This window comes from Mobula hypostoma, chromosome 30 (assembly GCF_963921235.1).
Source record: "Mobula hypostoma chromosome 30, sMobHyp1.1, whole genome shotgun sequence".
In the NCBI taxonomy this organism is placed as follows: Eukaryota; Metazoa; Chordata; class Chondrichthyes; order Myliobatiformes; family Myliobatidae; genus Mobula; species Mobula hypostoma.
In genome coordinates, this window is record NC_086126.1 from 9,353,174 (window position 1) to 9,365,947 (window position 12,774).

At 46.0% G+C, this 12,774-nt stretch overlaps 1 protein-coding gene across 4 annotated transcripts in view; it reads left to right on the forward strand.

Annotated features, from left to right (window-relative positions):
• The window catches only part of LOC134339753 (integral membrane protein GPR137-like), a 73,159-nt gene extending 60,664 nt beyond the window's left edge, over window positions 1-12,495 (forward strand). For 2 of the 4 annotated variants that reach the window (XM_063036509.1, XM_063036510.1), the window contains exons 7-10: window positions 1,965-2,093; window positions 6,818-6,939; window positions 8,231-8,293; window positions 9,199-12,495. In XM_063036509.1, coding sequence (XP_062892579.1) covers window positions 1,965-2,093; window positions 6,818-6,939; window positions 8,231-8,293; window positions 9,199-9,370 — 486 coding nt within the window. In that variant the 3' untranslated portion in view covers window positions 9,371-12,495. Of the gene's footprint in view, window positions 1-1,964; window positions 2,094-6,817; window positions 6,940-8,230; window positions 9,029-9,198 lie in introns of all 4 variants that reach the window. The other 2 variants (XR_010016441.1, XM_063036511.1) reach the window with 2 other exon arrangements.
• Window positions 12,496-12,774: the final 279 nt, after the last annotated feature.

The window sequence follows — 12,774 nt, forward strand, 5'->3', positions numbered from 1 at the left end:
CTGTGTGAGCAGAGTATTGCAGTTGCTGGAAACATCCATCAGATCAAGTCAGGCTAAGCTGCCTTTGTTAACAATACGAGTTGGTGATCTTTCATCTCGAACTGGAAAGGCAGGTTATCTGAAACATCCCTTGGGTTCAGCATCAGATTCAGCAACTTCAGAGGCCCGATGGCCAAGGGCATAGGTCCACGAGCCTGGTGGGTGAATCGGAGGCCCAATATCTGCGAGTCCGTGAATCCACCGAAGGCCCGTTGGCTGCCAGTCCCAGGGTTGGAGGACTGTCCGTGGGAGGGACGAAGGGAGCTTGTTGTTGGAGTTGCTGCCTGTGTTGTTCTGCTGAACATTATGGGCATGCTACTTTGGTGCTGGAATAGGTGGGGACTCTCGCAGGCTGTCCCCCAACACGTACTTGGGTTGTGTCGGTTGTTCCCGCAAACAACACATTGCACTGACGGTATCAATGTGCTGTGCACATGATAAAAGAAACTGAATCAGAATCAGGTTTAGTATCACTGGCATATGTAGTGAAATTTGCTAACTTTAGGGCAGCAGTACAATGAAATGCATGATAAATAAATATAGAGGGGGAAAAAAGCTGAATTACAGTAAGTGTATATATGTCTATTACGTAGTTAAGTTAAATAAGTTGTGCAAAAAAAAACCAGAATTTTTTTAAAAAGTAGTGAGGTAGCGTTCATCGATTCACTGTCCATTCAGAAATCGGGTGGCAGAGGGGAAGAAACTGTTCTTGAATCACTGAGTGTATGTCTTCAGGCTCCTGTACCTCATTCCTGATGGTAGCAATGAGAACAAGGCATGACGTGGGTGATGGGGGTCCTTAATGATGGACTTTTTGATGCATTGCTTCTCGAAGATGCCCTAAATACTACAGAGGCCAGTGTCCATGATATAGATGACTAAGTTTACAACTCTGTAGCTTACTTTGATTTTATGCAGTAGCCCCCCGCCTCCCAAATACCAGAGTGCTGCAGCTAGTCAGAGCACTTCTGCAGAAGTTTTTAAAGTGTTTTAGTTGACAAACTCTTAATGAAATATAGTCACTGTCTTGCTGCCTTTGTGGCTGCCTCAATATATCAATCTGAACCAAACCTACCAGTGAAGTTGAGTAGCTGAGTCGTAATGTGGGACGATGAGGTACTATTCCACGAGCTTGTGTTGGGATTTGTTGGAAGCATTGAAAAAGGCCAAAGCTCAGAGAGTGGAATGGAGAATTAAAATGACAGAACTGTTAATGAGACGGAGAAATGAACTATAAGGTCAAAGCCAAAATGGTCCCTTCAGAATGTTGGAAGAGAGGGAAGGAGAATGAGAGTTAAGAAGGTTATGGTTGTAATTCAGTGAAAGTGGAGGCAGGAAGAGCTGTTGAAACTGAGAGAATGAAGAAGGATGAGAAGAGCCGGAGTTAAGACAGATCATTACGTCTTTGGGCTTGTAATGGATAACGTTCTCCTGAAATGGAGATAGATCTTCCCTCAGGCTGAGAGACTAATGAATACCCTGGCACCACCGAGGTCTCGTTACGTGTACAGCAAGCTGTTTACTGTGTTACCTGTGCTATCTATACAGGCAACTTGAATTATATTTTATTTATGGTAATATTTTGGTTTATTTGTATTGTGGGTGGAATGATGTTTGCTTGTATAAATGTGCAGTCAGATGACAATAAACTTAAAGAGAAATATGAAGGTGGGATGTGTAGAAACAGACAACAAAGGTGAAATGGGTGATGGGATATAGGTCTGGACTGTTTGCCTGGGAAGGAATGCTGGGAAAGAGATGAGGCAATCTAATGTTGGACAATTCTCACCATTGTTCCCTGATACTGAATGAGATTGTGCAAAAATCTGCAGTATAACATTCCTGTGCTGGTGAGTCCCATTTGTGTGAGAGAGGGTTTGCCTTTTGCCACAAGCATCGTAGCCTCGTGTTCTTGGCTTCCGCAGGCTGATCTCATGTCAAATCTCGGGGACAAAGGCTATCTGGTGTTTGGTTGCATCCTCTTCTTCTGGGAGCTGCTGCCGACGGCCGTGCTGGTTTTGTTCTTCCGCGTCCGGAGACCGACCCAGGACATGGTAAGTCCCAGGCGGCTTGCATTCCCTCCTTCGTCGCCATTCCCTCGTGGGGGTGATGGTTAACCTGCAGGCTGCTGCCAAGTTGGGCAATCCCGATTCGCCTCTGCTCAGTGGTCAATGCTGAGGCCTTTTAAGGCGTTTGGAGTATTGTGAGCAGATTTAAGCCCCTTAGCTAAGGAAGGATATGCTGGCATTGGAGAGGGTTGAGAGGAGGTTCATGAGGATGATCCTGGGAACGAAAGGGTTAATGTATGAGGAGTGTTTGGCTCTGGGCCTCAGCCTGATGGAGTTTAGAAGAATGAGGGGGATCCCATTGTAACCTATCGAATATTGGAAGGGCTAGATAGAGCGGATGTGGAGAGGATGTTTCCCAGTTTGGGGGAGTCTAGGACCAGAAGGCACGGCATCAATGCAAGGATATCTACTTTATACTTTATATCATTTCTAAAACAGAGGTGAGGAGCAATTCCTTTAGCTGGAAAGTGGTGAATCTGTAGAATTCATTGCCACTAATGGCGGTGGGGCCAAGTCATTGGGTATATTTAAAGCAGAGGTTGATAGGTTCTTGATTAGTAAGGGTGTCAAAGGTTACGGGGAGGAGGCAGGAGAATGGAGAGGGATAATAAATTGGCCAATATTGAATGATAGGAGCAGACTCAATGGGCTAATTCTCCTATGATGTGTAATATCTATACTCCAGTAGATATTGATGAGTACTCATCTCTGCCTGCTGACAGACAAAACCCACGGCTGAGTAGTATTCCAGCTACCTGCTCCACACCTGCCTTCCTTAAACTAACCCCCATTCATTCCTTAACAATAAAAAAACCCGCTGGGGATCTCAGCTTGTGTAGGAAGGGAAGTAATTCTCGACTCTTCAAGCCTACAGAAGTCTTTCTCTCTCAAATACTAATCCTTTACGCTCCCCCTCCCCCGTGGGGCCATGAATTCAATTTATTTCTGTTCACCTCGTGCCTCTTCAGTGACGGTTACACCTGTTGAGCTGGCTCGCGCTCCCTGCCTCTCGCAAGTCTTCAAGTGCTCCTCGACGCGCTGACGGCCGAGCAGAGCTCCGTGGCTGACAAGTCCGCGTGCTTGTGGCAATGTCTCACAGTAGAAAGCAGCAGAGTGGCAGGATGACCTACTTCAGTGGATCTGAGTATACTGCTGTCAGCAGCCGACACGAAGGAGCTTGCAAGTTCTGGGGCAGGAGGTTGAGCTCGGTGCCCAGACCCACGGTTTAGCTCGTAATTTGACTTGCACAATTAGTAGTTATTGGGGATAAAAACAATGAAATCTTAAGTGTATTTGTAACATGGCCAGATGGCAGATGGTCACTTGTTGGGAGAGATAACGATAGCTGTTGGCAGCACAGTAATGTGAAGTGCTGTACATTGACTTGCTGTAGACTGTAAGACATAGGAGTGGAGTTAGGCCACTCGGCCCGTCGAGTCTGTTCTGCCTTTTTGTCATGGCTGATCCATTTCCCTCTCAACCCCCTTCTCCTGCCTTCTTCCCCCATAACCTTTCACACCTTGACTAATCAAGAACCAATCAAACTCCGTCTTAAATGACCCAGTGACTTGGCCTGCACAGCCATCTTTGGCACTGAATCCTACAGATTTCCACCCTCTGGCGAAAGAAGTTCCTCTTCATCGCAGCTCTAGATGGCTGTCCCTCTATTCCGAGGCTGTGCCCTCTGGTCCAGGACTCCCCCACTATAGAAAGCGTCCTCTCCGCATCCACTCTATCGAGGCCTTTCGGCGTGCGATAGGTTTCAATGAGATTCTTCCCCCATTCTTCTAAATTCCAGCAAGTGAAAGCCCAGAACCATTAATCACTCCTCGTACAATAACCCTTTCATTGCCGGAATCATTCTCGTGAGCCTCCTCTGAGCCCTTACCAAGTTCAGCACGTACTTTCCTAGATAAGGGGCCCAAAGCTGCTCTCAATATTCTAAGTGAGGCCTCACCAGTGCTGTATAACGCCTCAGCAATTTATCCTTGCTTTTATATTCCAGTCCTGTCAAAGTGACAAAATTAACCAATTTCCCCCGGGATCAATAAAGTATGACTATGACTATGAATGCCAATGTTGTTCTTGCCCTTTCTCTCAACCAACTCAACCTGCAAATTAACCTTTAGGGAATTCTGCAGTGATTTCCCCGTTGCTATGAAGAACATTCTAGACTCTTTCAGGGTGGGTTTATCCCAGGCGCAAAGTTCAGGGTAAATTGTATTTGCGCAGTTTGTCGCCTTTTGTTCATTGTTTGTCAGTCTTTGTAGTTTTTTTTTATTGATTCTATAGGATTTCTTTGTCCTACTGCGAATGCCTGCAAGGAAATGATTCACAAGGTAGTATATGGTGACATATGCAAAGTTCAAAGTAAATTTAATATCAGGGTACATAAATATCACCATGAATAACCCTGACATTCATTTTCCTGCGGGCACACTCAATAAGTGCAATAACTATAATAGAATCAATGAAAGGCCACACCAACAGGGTGGACAGCCAGCATGCAAAAGACAATAAACTGCACAAATACAAAAAGAAATGAAAAAAGGAGGCAATAATAAGCAATAAGTATCAAGAACATGAGATGAAGAGTTCTTGAAAGGGAGTCCATAGGTTGTGGGAACAATTCAGTGATGGGGCGAGTGAAGGCAGTCGTCATAAACATGAGATTCTTCAGATGCTGGAAACCTTGAGTAACAAAATCACAAAATACTGGAGGATCTCAGCAGCTCAGGTAGCGTCTATGGAGAAGAATGAGGGTGGAAAGTCTGGGCCAGAAACATTGACTGTTTATCCCTCTCCACAGAGATATAATTATGTATGCTATAATTTTATATGCTAAAGATCAAAGGACAATTCTACAGTTACAATGTATATACAATGCTTCCTGTGAATTACATATAATTTTCACAATTCCTTGTTTGCATCCACACTCCAGACACTCAAAATGAATGTTAATCAGCATGGTCTGGTTTTCAGTTAACTGGTGTCCACAGCTCCAGGAAACTATTGTCCAGGACTGCATTATAAATTTAATCTACAATCCACATTCAGATCTAAAGATTAGTTGTTGGAGTTAGGGTCAGGCAGCGTCTATGGGGAGGAATGAGGGTGAAGAGTCTCAGCCAGAAACATTGACTGTTTATCCCTCTCCACAGCAGGTCAGGTGGCGTCTATGGGGAGGAAAGAGGGTGGAGAGTCTCGGCTGGAAACATTGATTGTTTATCCCTTTCCACAGCAGGTCAGGCAGCGTCTATGGGGAGGAATGAGGGTGAAGAGTCTCGGCCGAAGACATTGACTGTTTATTGCTCTCCACAGCAGGTCAGGCAGCGTCTATGGGGAGGAATTAACAGTCAATGTTTCCAGACGAGACTCTTCTCCCTTGTTCCTCTGCATAACCTGCTGAGCTCCTCCAGCATGTAGTGTTTGCTGCACAGGGCAACAATCTCTTGCTGTTGTTGGAATATGCTGCTTAGATCCTTTGCATCCAGTTGAACAGGTTCACATCAATGGGCAAGAAATTTTACTATTGATTATGAACCAGTATTATGTTTGCAGCTTACGTGGACATCAAAGTTAGGCAGGAGTGTCAAGAGCAATGTAGTTCTGACCATCTCCCAAGACTGGCCCAGGGCAAGTTTCCTTCTGCCAGCAGTATACACAGTGATGCTCAGTATTGCCAAAAATACAGTGTGGTGTGCAGGATGAATAAAAGACAATAAGACAGAGGAGCAGAATTAGGCCATTTGGCCCATTGAATCTCTTCTGGCATTTCATCATGGCTGATCCATTTTCCCCTCAACCCCAATCTCATGCCTTCTCCCCGCACCCCTTCATGCCCTGACTATTCAAGAACCTGTCAACCTCCACCTTAAATATACCCAATGACCTGGCCTCCACTGCTGCCTGTGGCAACGAATTCCACTAACTCGCCCCCACCTGGCTAAAAAAATTCCTCCTCATCTCCGTTCTAAGTGGACGTCTCTCTATTCTGAGGCTGCGACCCCTGGTCTGGAATAGTAAGCAGTTATAGGGACATTAATGAAGAAGTTTAAGTGGACTTTTAATTTGAAGGGTGTTATGTGTTGTATTGCGATCAAACTCACTGGAGAGACACTGAAGCTAGTGGATTCCAAAGTGTTTTATTCAACAAAATGAGACACTGTTGGAGGAAGAGGCCTGTTTGACACAATATTACATGTAATTTTATATGCTAAAGATCAAAGGACAATTCTACAGTTACAATGTATATACAATGCTTCCTGTGAATTACATATAATTTTCACAATTCCTTGTTCGCACCCATGCTCCAGACACCCAAAATGAATGTTAGTCAGCATGGTCTGGTTTTCAGTTAACTGGTGTCCACAGCTCAGGAAACTATTGTCCAGGACTGCATTATAAATTTAATCTACAATCCACATTCAGGTCTAAAGATTAGTTGTTGGAGTTAATATTTGCTATGTACCCTAACTTTGTGTATGCATGGAGCAAGAACAATGGAGCAGTAGGATTAAACATTTTTGCTGGACCACGTTAGCCGCCTCCGAGACGAAAACATGCACACTCGAAAGCCTGCGGAAAAACAGCGCGCATAGCGGGCCGAATTGATTCTCAGATCGATTGCGTGAACAAGTGCGCATGATCCGATGCAGTTCGGAGGGCGTGCCGTTTCTGGGCATGACTGCTTTGTTTCTTTCCTCTAGGCCGGCTCTGGAATATTAAACGGTCGGAGCGTTGCACCCTGCTCCTATTTCTTTGACAACCCCCGTCAGTTTGAAGGAGATGATGCGGTATGGGCCCCAGGGTCACAGAGTGAACAGGGCAGGTATGATCTAGATCTTTTTTTTTTAACACACCCCCCCCCATTCAGTTGAATATTTCATAAGCTTCCTCCTTTCTAAATAACTTACCGTGCCTTTGAACAGAGCAACCCAAAAGAAGCTGCCTGTCAGATTCGTCAGAAGTTGGTACAAGTTCAGAATGCAATTGTCATCTGACCTGGTCGGAGCTGAACCTTTGTCAAAGTATTTTGGTGTCCATTAGAGTATCTTCAGATTCCTGAATGGACATTGAACCTCTGAACACTGCCTACTTTTTTTCCTCTCTTATGGCACTATTTATTTAGCTTTTTTATATATACACTTACTGTAATTTACAGCTTTCTCCTCTTTGTGTCGCATTGTACTGCTGCCGCAAAAACAACAGGTTTCACAACATGTGCCTGTGATGTTAAAACTGATTCTGACCTTACCAAGGACAGTCAGAGGCTTTTCCCCGGGGCTGAAATGGCTCACGTCAGGGGGCATAGTTTTAAGGTGTTTGGAAATAGGTACCGAGGGGATGTCAGGGGTAAGTTTTTCACACACACAGAGTGGGGGGTGCGTGGGATGCACTGCCGGCGGAGGTGGTGGAGACGGATACAACAGGGTCTTTTAAGAGACTCTTAGATAGGCACATGGAGCCTAGAAAAATAGAGGGCTATGAAAGTCTGGGCAATTTCTACAGTAGGTTGGTTAAATGTTGTGAGCCGAAGGGCCTGTAATGTGCCGTAGCTAACTTGCGCTATAGATGTTCTAAGTTCAAGTTATCTCCCTCCTTTGTTTTATTTTTGGAGTCGTAGAGTTGTACAGCATAGAAACAGGCCCTTCGGCCCATCGACCCTATCTATACAATCACACTTGCCTGTTTTAATACAAAGTATATCTATTATCAATGTGTGTATAGACTATACAACCCTGAGATTTGTCTTCCCGCAGACAGCCACGAAACAAAACCATGGAACCCGTTTTTAAAAAAAACATTAACCGTGCCCCGTTCGTAAAACAAAAAACAAATCGCGCAAAGGCAAAAAAATTAAGGAGTTGGGAGGGGGGGAGAAAACACAATATACAAACACGAAACTGCAAGAGTCCAGCCATCATAACGTGAACTCGAGAATCTAATTCACAAACCGCGTCGACCAACACTTGCCCAAACCCGAGAGCTCCAGCACAGTCCTTGCCAAAAATACAGCCCTTTACCTTTCCCACCCAGCTGGCTTCACCCGTCATCTTCTCGTTATCCTCCTTCCTTTACCCCCACCTTTTTATTGTGGCATGTTCCCCCTCCCTTTCCAGTTCTGAAGAAGGGTCTCGGCCTGAAACATCAACTGTGTGTTCGCCTCTTTCACCTCAAGACAGGTGAGTAAGTTTGGTGTGGACCCCCAATTCCTAAGGACCTTCTACAGGGGCACAATTGAGAGCATCCTGACTGGCTGCATCACTGCCTGGTATGGGAACTGTACCTCCCTCAATCGCAGGACTCTGCAGAGAGTGGTGCGGACAGCCCAGCGCATCTGTAGATGTGAACTTCCCATGATTCAGGACATTTACAGAGACAGGTGTGTAAAAAGGGCCCGAAGGATCACTGGGGACCCGAGTCACCCCAACCACAAACTGTTCCAACTGCTACCATCTGGAAAATGGTACCACAGCATAAAAGCCAGGACCAACAGGCTCCGGGACAGCTTCTTCCACCAGACATCAGACTGATTAATTCATGCTTACACAACTGTATTCTATGTTACATTGACTATCCTGTTGTACAGAATATTTATTATAAATTACTATTAATTGCACATAGAGGTGTTTACTCCTCATGTATTTGGCCGGCTGATGGCACAGTGACATCAGCGCCGGACTCCAGAGCGAAGGTTCCCAAGTTCGAACCCAGTCGGGCCGCTCCTGGGCACGCTTTCCATCCATGCTGGGTTGAGTGTCGAGCTCGCAACTCGGCCTCGTAGAAAAAAAAAGACTGCTCTGTGAGAAGGACGTGGGGGACCACTCGCAGAGTCTTTCCTCCAAGACAACCACTTGAAAAGTGGTCGCCAAGGCTCTGGCAGAGTATGGCACACAAAAAAAAAGTATATGAAGGATGTAAGTAATGAAGTCAGTTGAATTCATTTCCATGGATGCTGCCTGACCTGCTGAGTTCCTCCAGCATTTTGTGTGTGTGTGTGTGTGTGTGTTGCTTTGAAATGCCCGAATGTCTGCTGCAGATTGTAAGTGTCAAGCTGCCTCACACCCTTTTCCCTTTCCATTCCCAGTTTATCCAGCAGCCTCCAGCGCAACGGCTGGTACGGGACTGAGCAGCGCCACTGCGAGCCAACCTGGTACGAGGGTGGAACCCAAGGTACCACTGCACCTCTACTCTTCACCAGAGACCATATCCAAGGCACCAACTACTACCACACATTCTACTCCACCCCACAGACGTAGGACCTTGAAGTATTCCACGGCTTCACTCCGTAAACCCTCCAATTCGACGAGAGGCTTCTTTTTTTTATTTATTACTGTTGTAGACTAATCATCGTTTGCATTTGCAGCTGGGACTGCTGTCTGATGCTAAGCACGACAGCCAAGCATATTATTTTGCCAGGCTTTTACTGGCTGCCGAGGAAGAGAGGGGACCATATGGTGTACAGCGCCGTGACGTGGATGCTTCTTAACAGTCAATCTCAGCTGTGACAGAGTAGCTGCCGTCAATTGCCAGAGCAGGGGACACAGTGGAGGACCAAGCAGGCTTGAACTTTTCTTTTCCCCCATCAAGTCCGTTCGATTTGCTTCTTCCTCCAATGTTGAAGGCACTGGGCTGTACTGTTCTGAGTTGGATGATCAGCCATGATCATACTGAATGGTGGTGCAGGCTCGAAGGGCTGAATGGCCTACTCCTGCACCTATTTTCTATGTTTCTACATGAAGTTTAAAAAAAAAAGCTCGGAAGACCCAGCAGGTCAGGCAGCATCTGTGAAAAGATGAACACTCGAACCTCAGATGACACACCGTCCTCGCAATGGATGAAACATTATTGTTCTCCTTCTCTTCCCATAGGTCTGCCTGACCCTCTTGAGTTTCCATCATCTTTTGGTTTTATTCCGGCGTCCAGTCATTGTTATTTCTCAACATGCCTCCACCTGAGGAGGTTGAGTTGCACTGGGTATGAAATCAGCTATTGTTGGCTTTAGTCGGAGCCGCCTATCTGGTTTATAATGGACAGGAAAATCTATTTCCCCTTGTTCCATTTCTTCCCCTACCACTGCATCTAATTTCACCTCTAAAGTTTGCAGTTGTTCTCACCGGAGTGCTGGCGTTCACCTGGGTTTTAATCATGGTTCTGTGGATTTTATCTGCTGAGCAGCATGTGACAACGCAGTGGGTTAGCGGGTCATGTGACAACGCAGTGGGTTAGCGGGTCATGTGACAACGCAGTGGGTTAGCGGGTCATGTGACAACGCAGTGGGTTAGCGGGTCATGTGACAACGCAGTGGGTTAGCGGGTCATGTGACAACGCAGTGGGTTAGCGGGTCATGTGACAAAACTCCAATATTGCATATATATAAAATGAAAGCAGAGGAAGGTTAGAAGCGCCAAGATGGGCCGGGTGGTTTCTGTGTAAAGGTGGGTCAGGTAGAATGTACACTGTAGAGGGAAATGTAATTAATGGCTCACATTGACTTTTCATCTGAGCTGCACCATTCGGTATCGAGCCACTTAACCAGTGCATTTCACGAGCCAAAAAACCATGAGCGACCAAAATAAAAGCAACTTACTGAACTGTGTGGGCACTAAGTTACAGAGGGCTCAAAGTTAAAAGTCTGGAGTGGGAACGGTGAGGGAGCTAGATGACGCTGGGGGAGGTGGGCGTTTTGCTTCTGGCTTGTTTGATTGGTGCCACATCTTCCTGCAAGATCCGAAGGACATGGTGGGTGAGATCTGTTGTCCACGTAACCACGTGCAATTCGGTGGCAGTGAAACGTGAACCTGGTGTAAAATGGTTGTCGACGCGGCTGGTTGTGGGTCTGATTGTCCTGCACTTGCCTACTCCACCTCCCTCTCACGTCCACACATACCCCACAGCAGTCAGGCTCACCAGATCATGGAAGACGCCAAACATTAGATTCCTGTTTTTATCACACTAGGACGGGGTCGCCAACAGCGAGAGCATCATTCCTTTTTACAGTACTAGTTGAAATTATGTCAACTCTTTACAGGATAGGAATAAACCTGGAGCCCTGGTTGTCGTTGTGGCACCTTCTCCTATTGCAGAAGAACTACCACGTTAAAGCCATGAAGCAAGATTTGGGGAGGGTCGGGGGGTGTGGGAATAGGAGGTGACAGTCCACGTGATGACCTGACATCGAATTGAAGCAGGTTTTCGCATGAAAAAAATCTTTTCATATAGTCCGACACTGCAAGCCTTTTCAAGTGGAGGCACTGCATACTGAGCCTTCCAAATCTATATAGATATACTGTATTTTCCAAGTCATGCCCTGCTTTAGGACCAATAACTGAAGACTTGTTTGCTGTTTTTCACTCCATATAATGACATTTGCACTTGCTGCTCTTACAGAGGTTTGACATGAGAGGGGTTGTGTTTGAATGGAGCAGCTGATTCTGCTATTTATCCTAAATGTTTACTTCCTATAGAATATCTTGTTCCTGTCGCTGCCTGATGAGGCAGGTGAGTTTCTCCAGAAGTGAAATGTGGATTATGACAACACGAATGTGCTGTCCACTCTCTTGACTAGAAAGCCCACATTCACCATCACCCCCCACCCGACTGTAACGGTCAGACAAGACGTGCGGGCTTGGCTAGTGATTGAGACCAAGGAACTTAACTATTGCAAGTTCCGCCTGCTGCCACCTGGCGGACACGAGATAACATGGCGCAGGTTAGGCGTCGTGCATGGGCCATTCCCAATTTTAAAATGCCTGCACTTTTTGTCATCTCTGGTTTCTCAACATTCCCAGAGACCTGTCTTGAGCTCCTCGTAATAAGGGGCTCGAGTTGGCTAACTTTTTTACCTTTATTTAACTTTCCCTCATTGCCTCGTGTCCTTGATGAGTTTCTTCGTCGCGGTGCAGGCAGTAGCCGAGGTGGCCTACTTGCCCCAGTGGCACTGTGAGTCAGAATAAAGCACTGAGTTTATGCTTCCTTTCATTTTCTATCCAAGTGTGTATAATATATTTGAATTCTTTTGATAACCTGTTAAAACAGTTTAAAATTGATACTGGTTACTGAATTATAACTCATGGAAGGTATTTTAATAAAAATTCTTGCCAATACCTGGGGAGGTGTATCATTCCACAAACGAATTCAGATCTCTGCAAACATCTGGTCTCTATTTAGTTGTCTTGGTTTTCCCCGAGTGTACAGATCCACTTACAGAGACATTTAGATATAGCATAAAGCTTGACGGTGGTCTCCATTATTTGACACTTGTCTTCAGGGGCCCATGAGAGTTTGGATCTTCTAGGTGACAGGTCTTGGGTTTTGTCTTGCATTAAAGTGTCGACATTCCACTGGAGGGACGCGTGCAAAATGCTGGAGGAACTCAGCAGGTCGGGGAGCATCAGCGGAAAGGAATAAGCAGTCAGCATTTCGAGACTGGAAGCGGGGTGGGGGGTGGGCAGAAGCCAAAATAAGGTGGGGAAGGGAGGAGGACCTGCTAGCAGGCGATGGGTGAGACTGGGTAAGGGGGCATGAAGTAAGAAGCTGGGAGGTGATGGGTGAAATAGGTAACTGCAGAAGGAATCTATTAGGAGAGGAGAGTGGACCGGGGAGGGGTGCCAGGGTAGGTGAGAAGAGAGGAGCCAAAATGGGGAGTAGAAAAAGAGGGAAG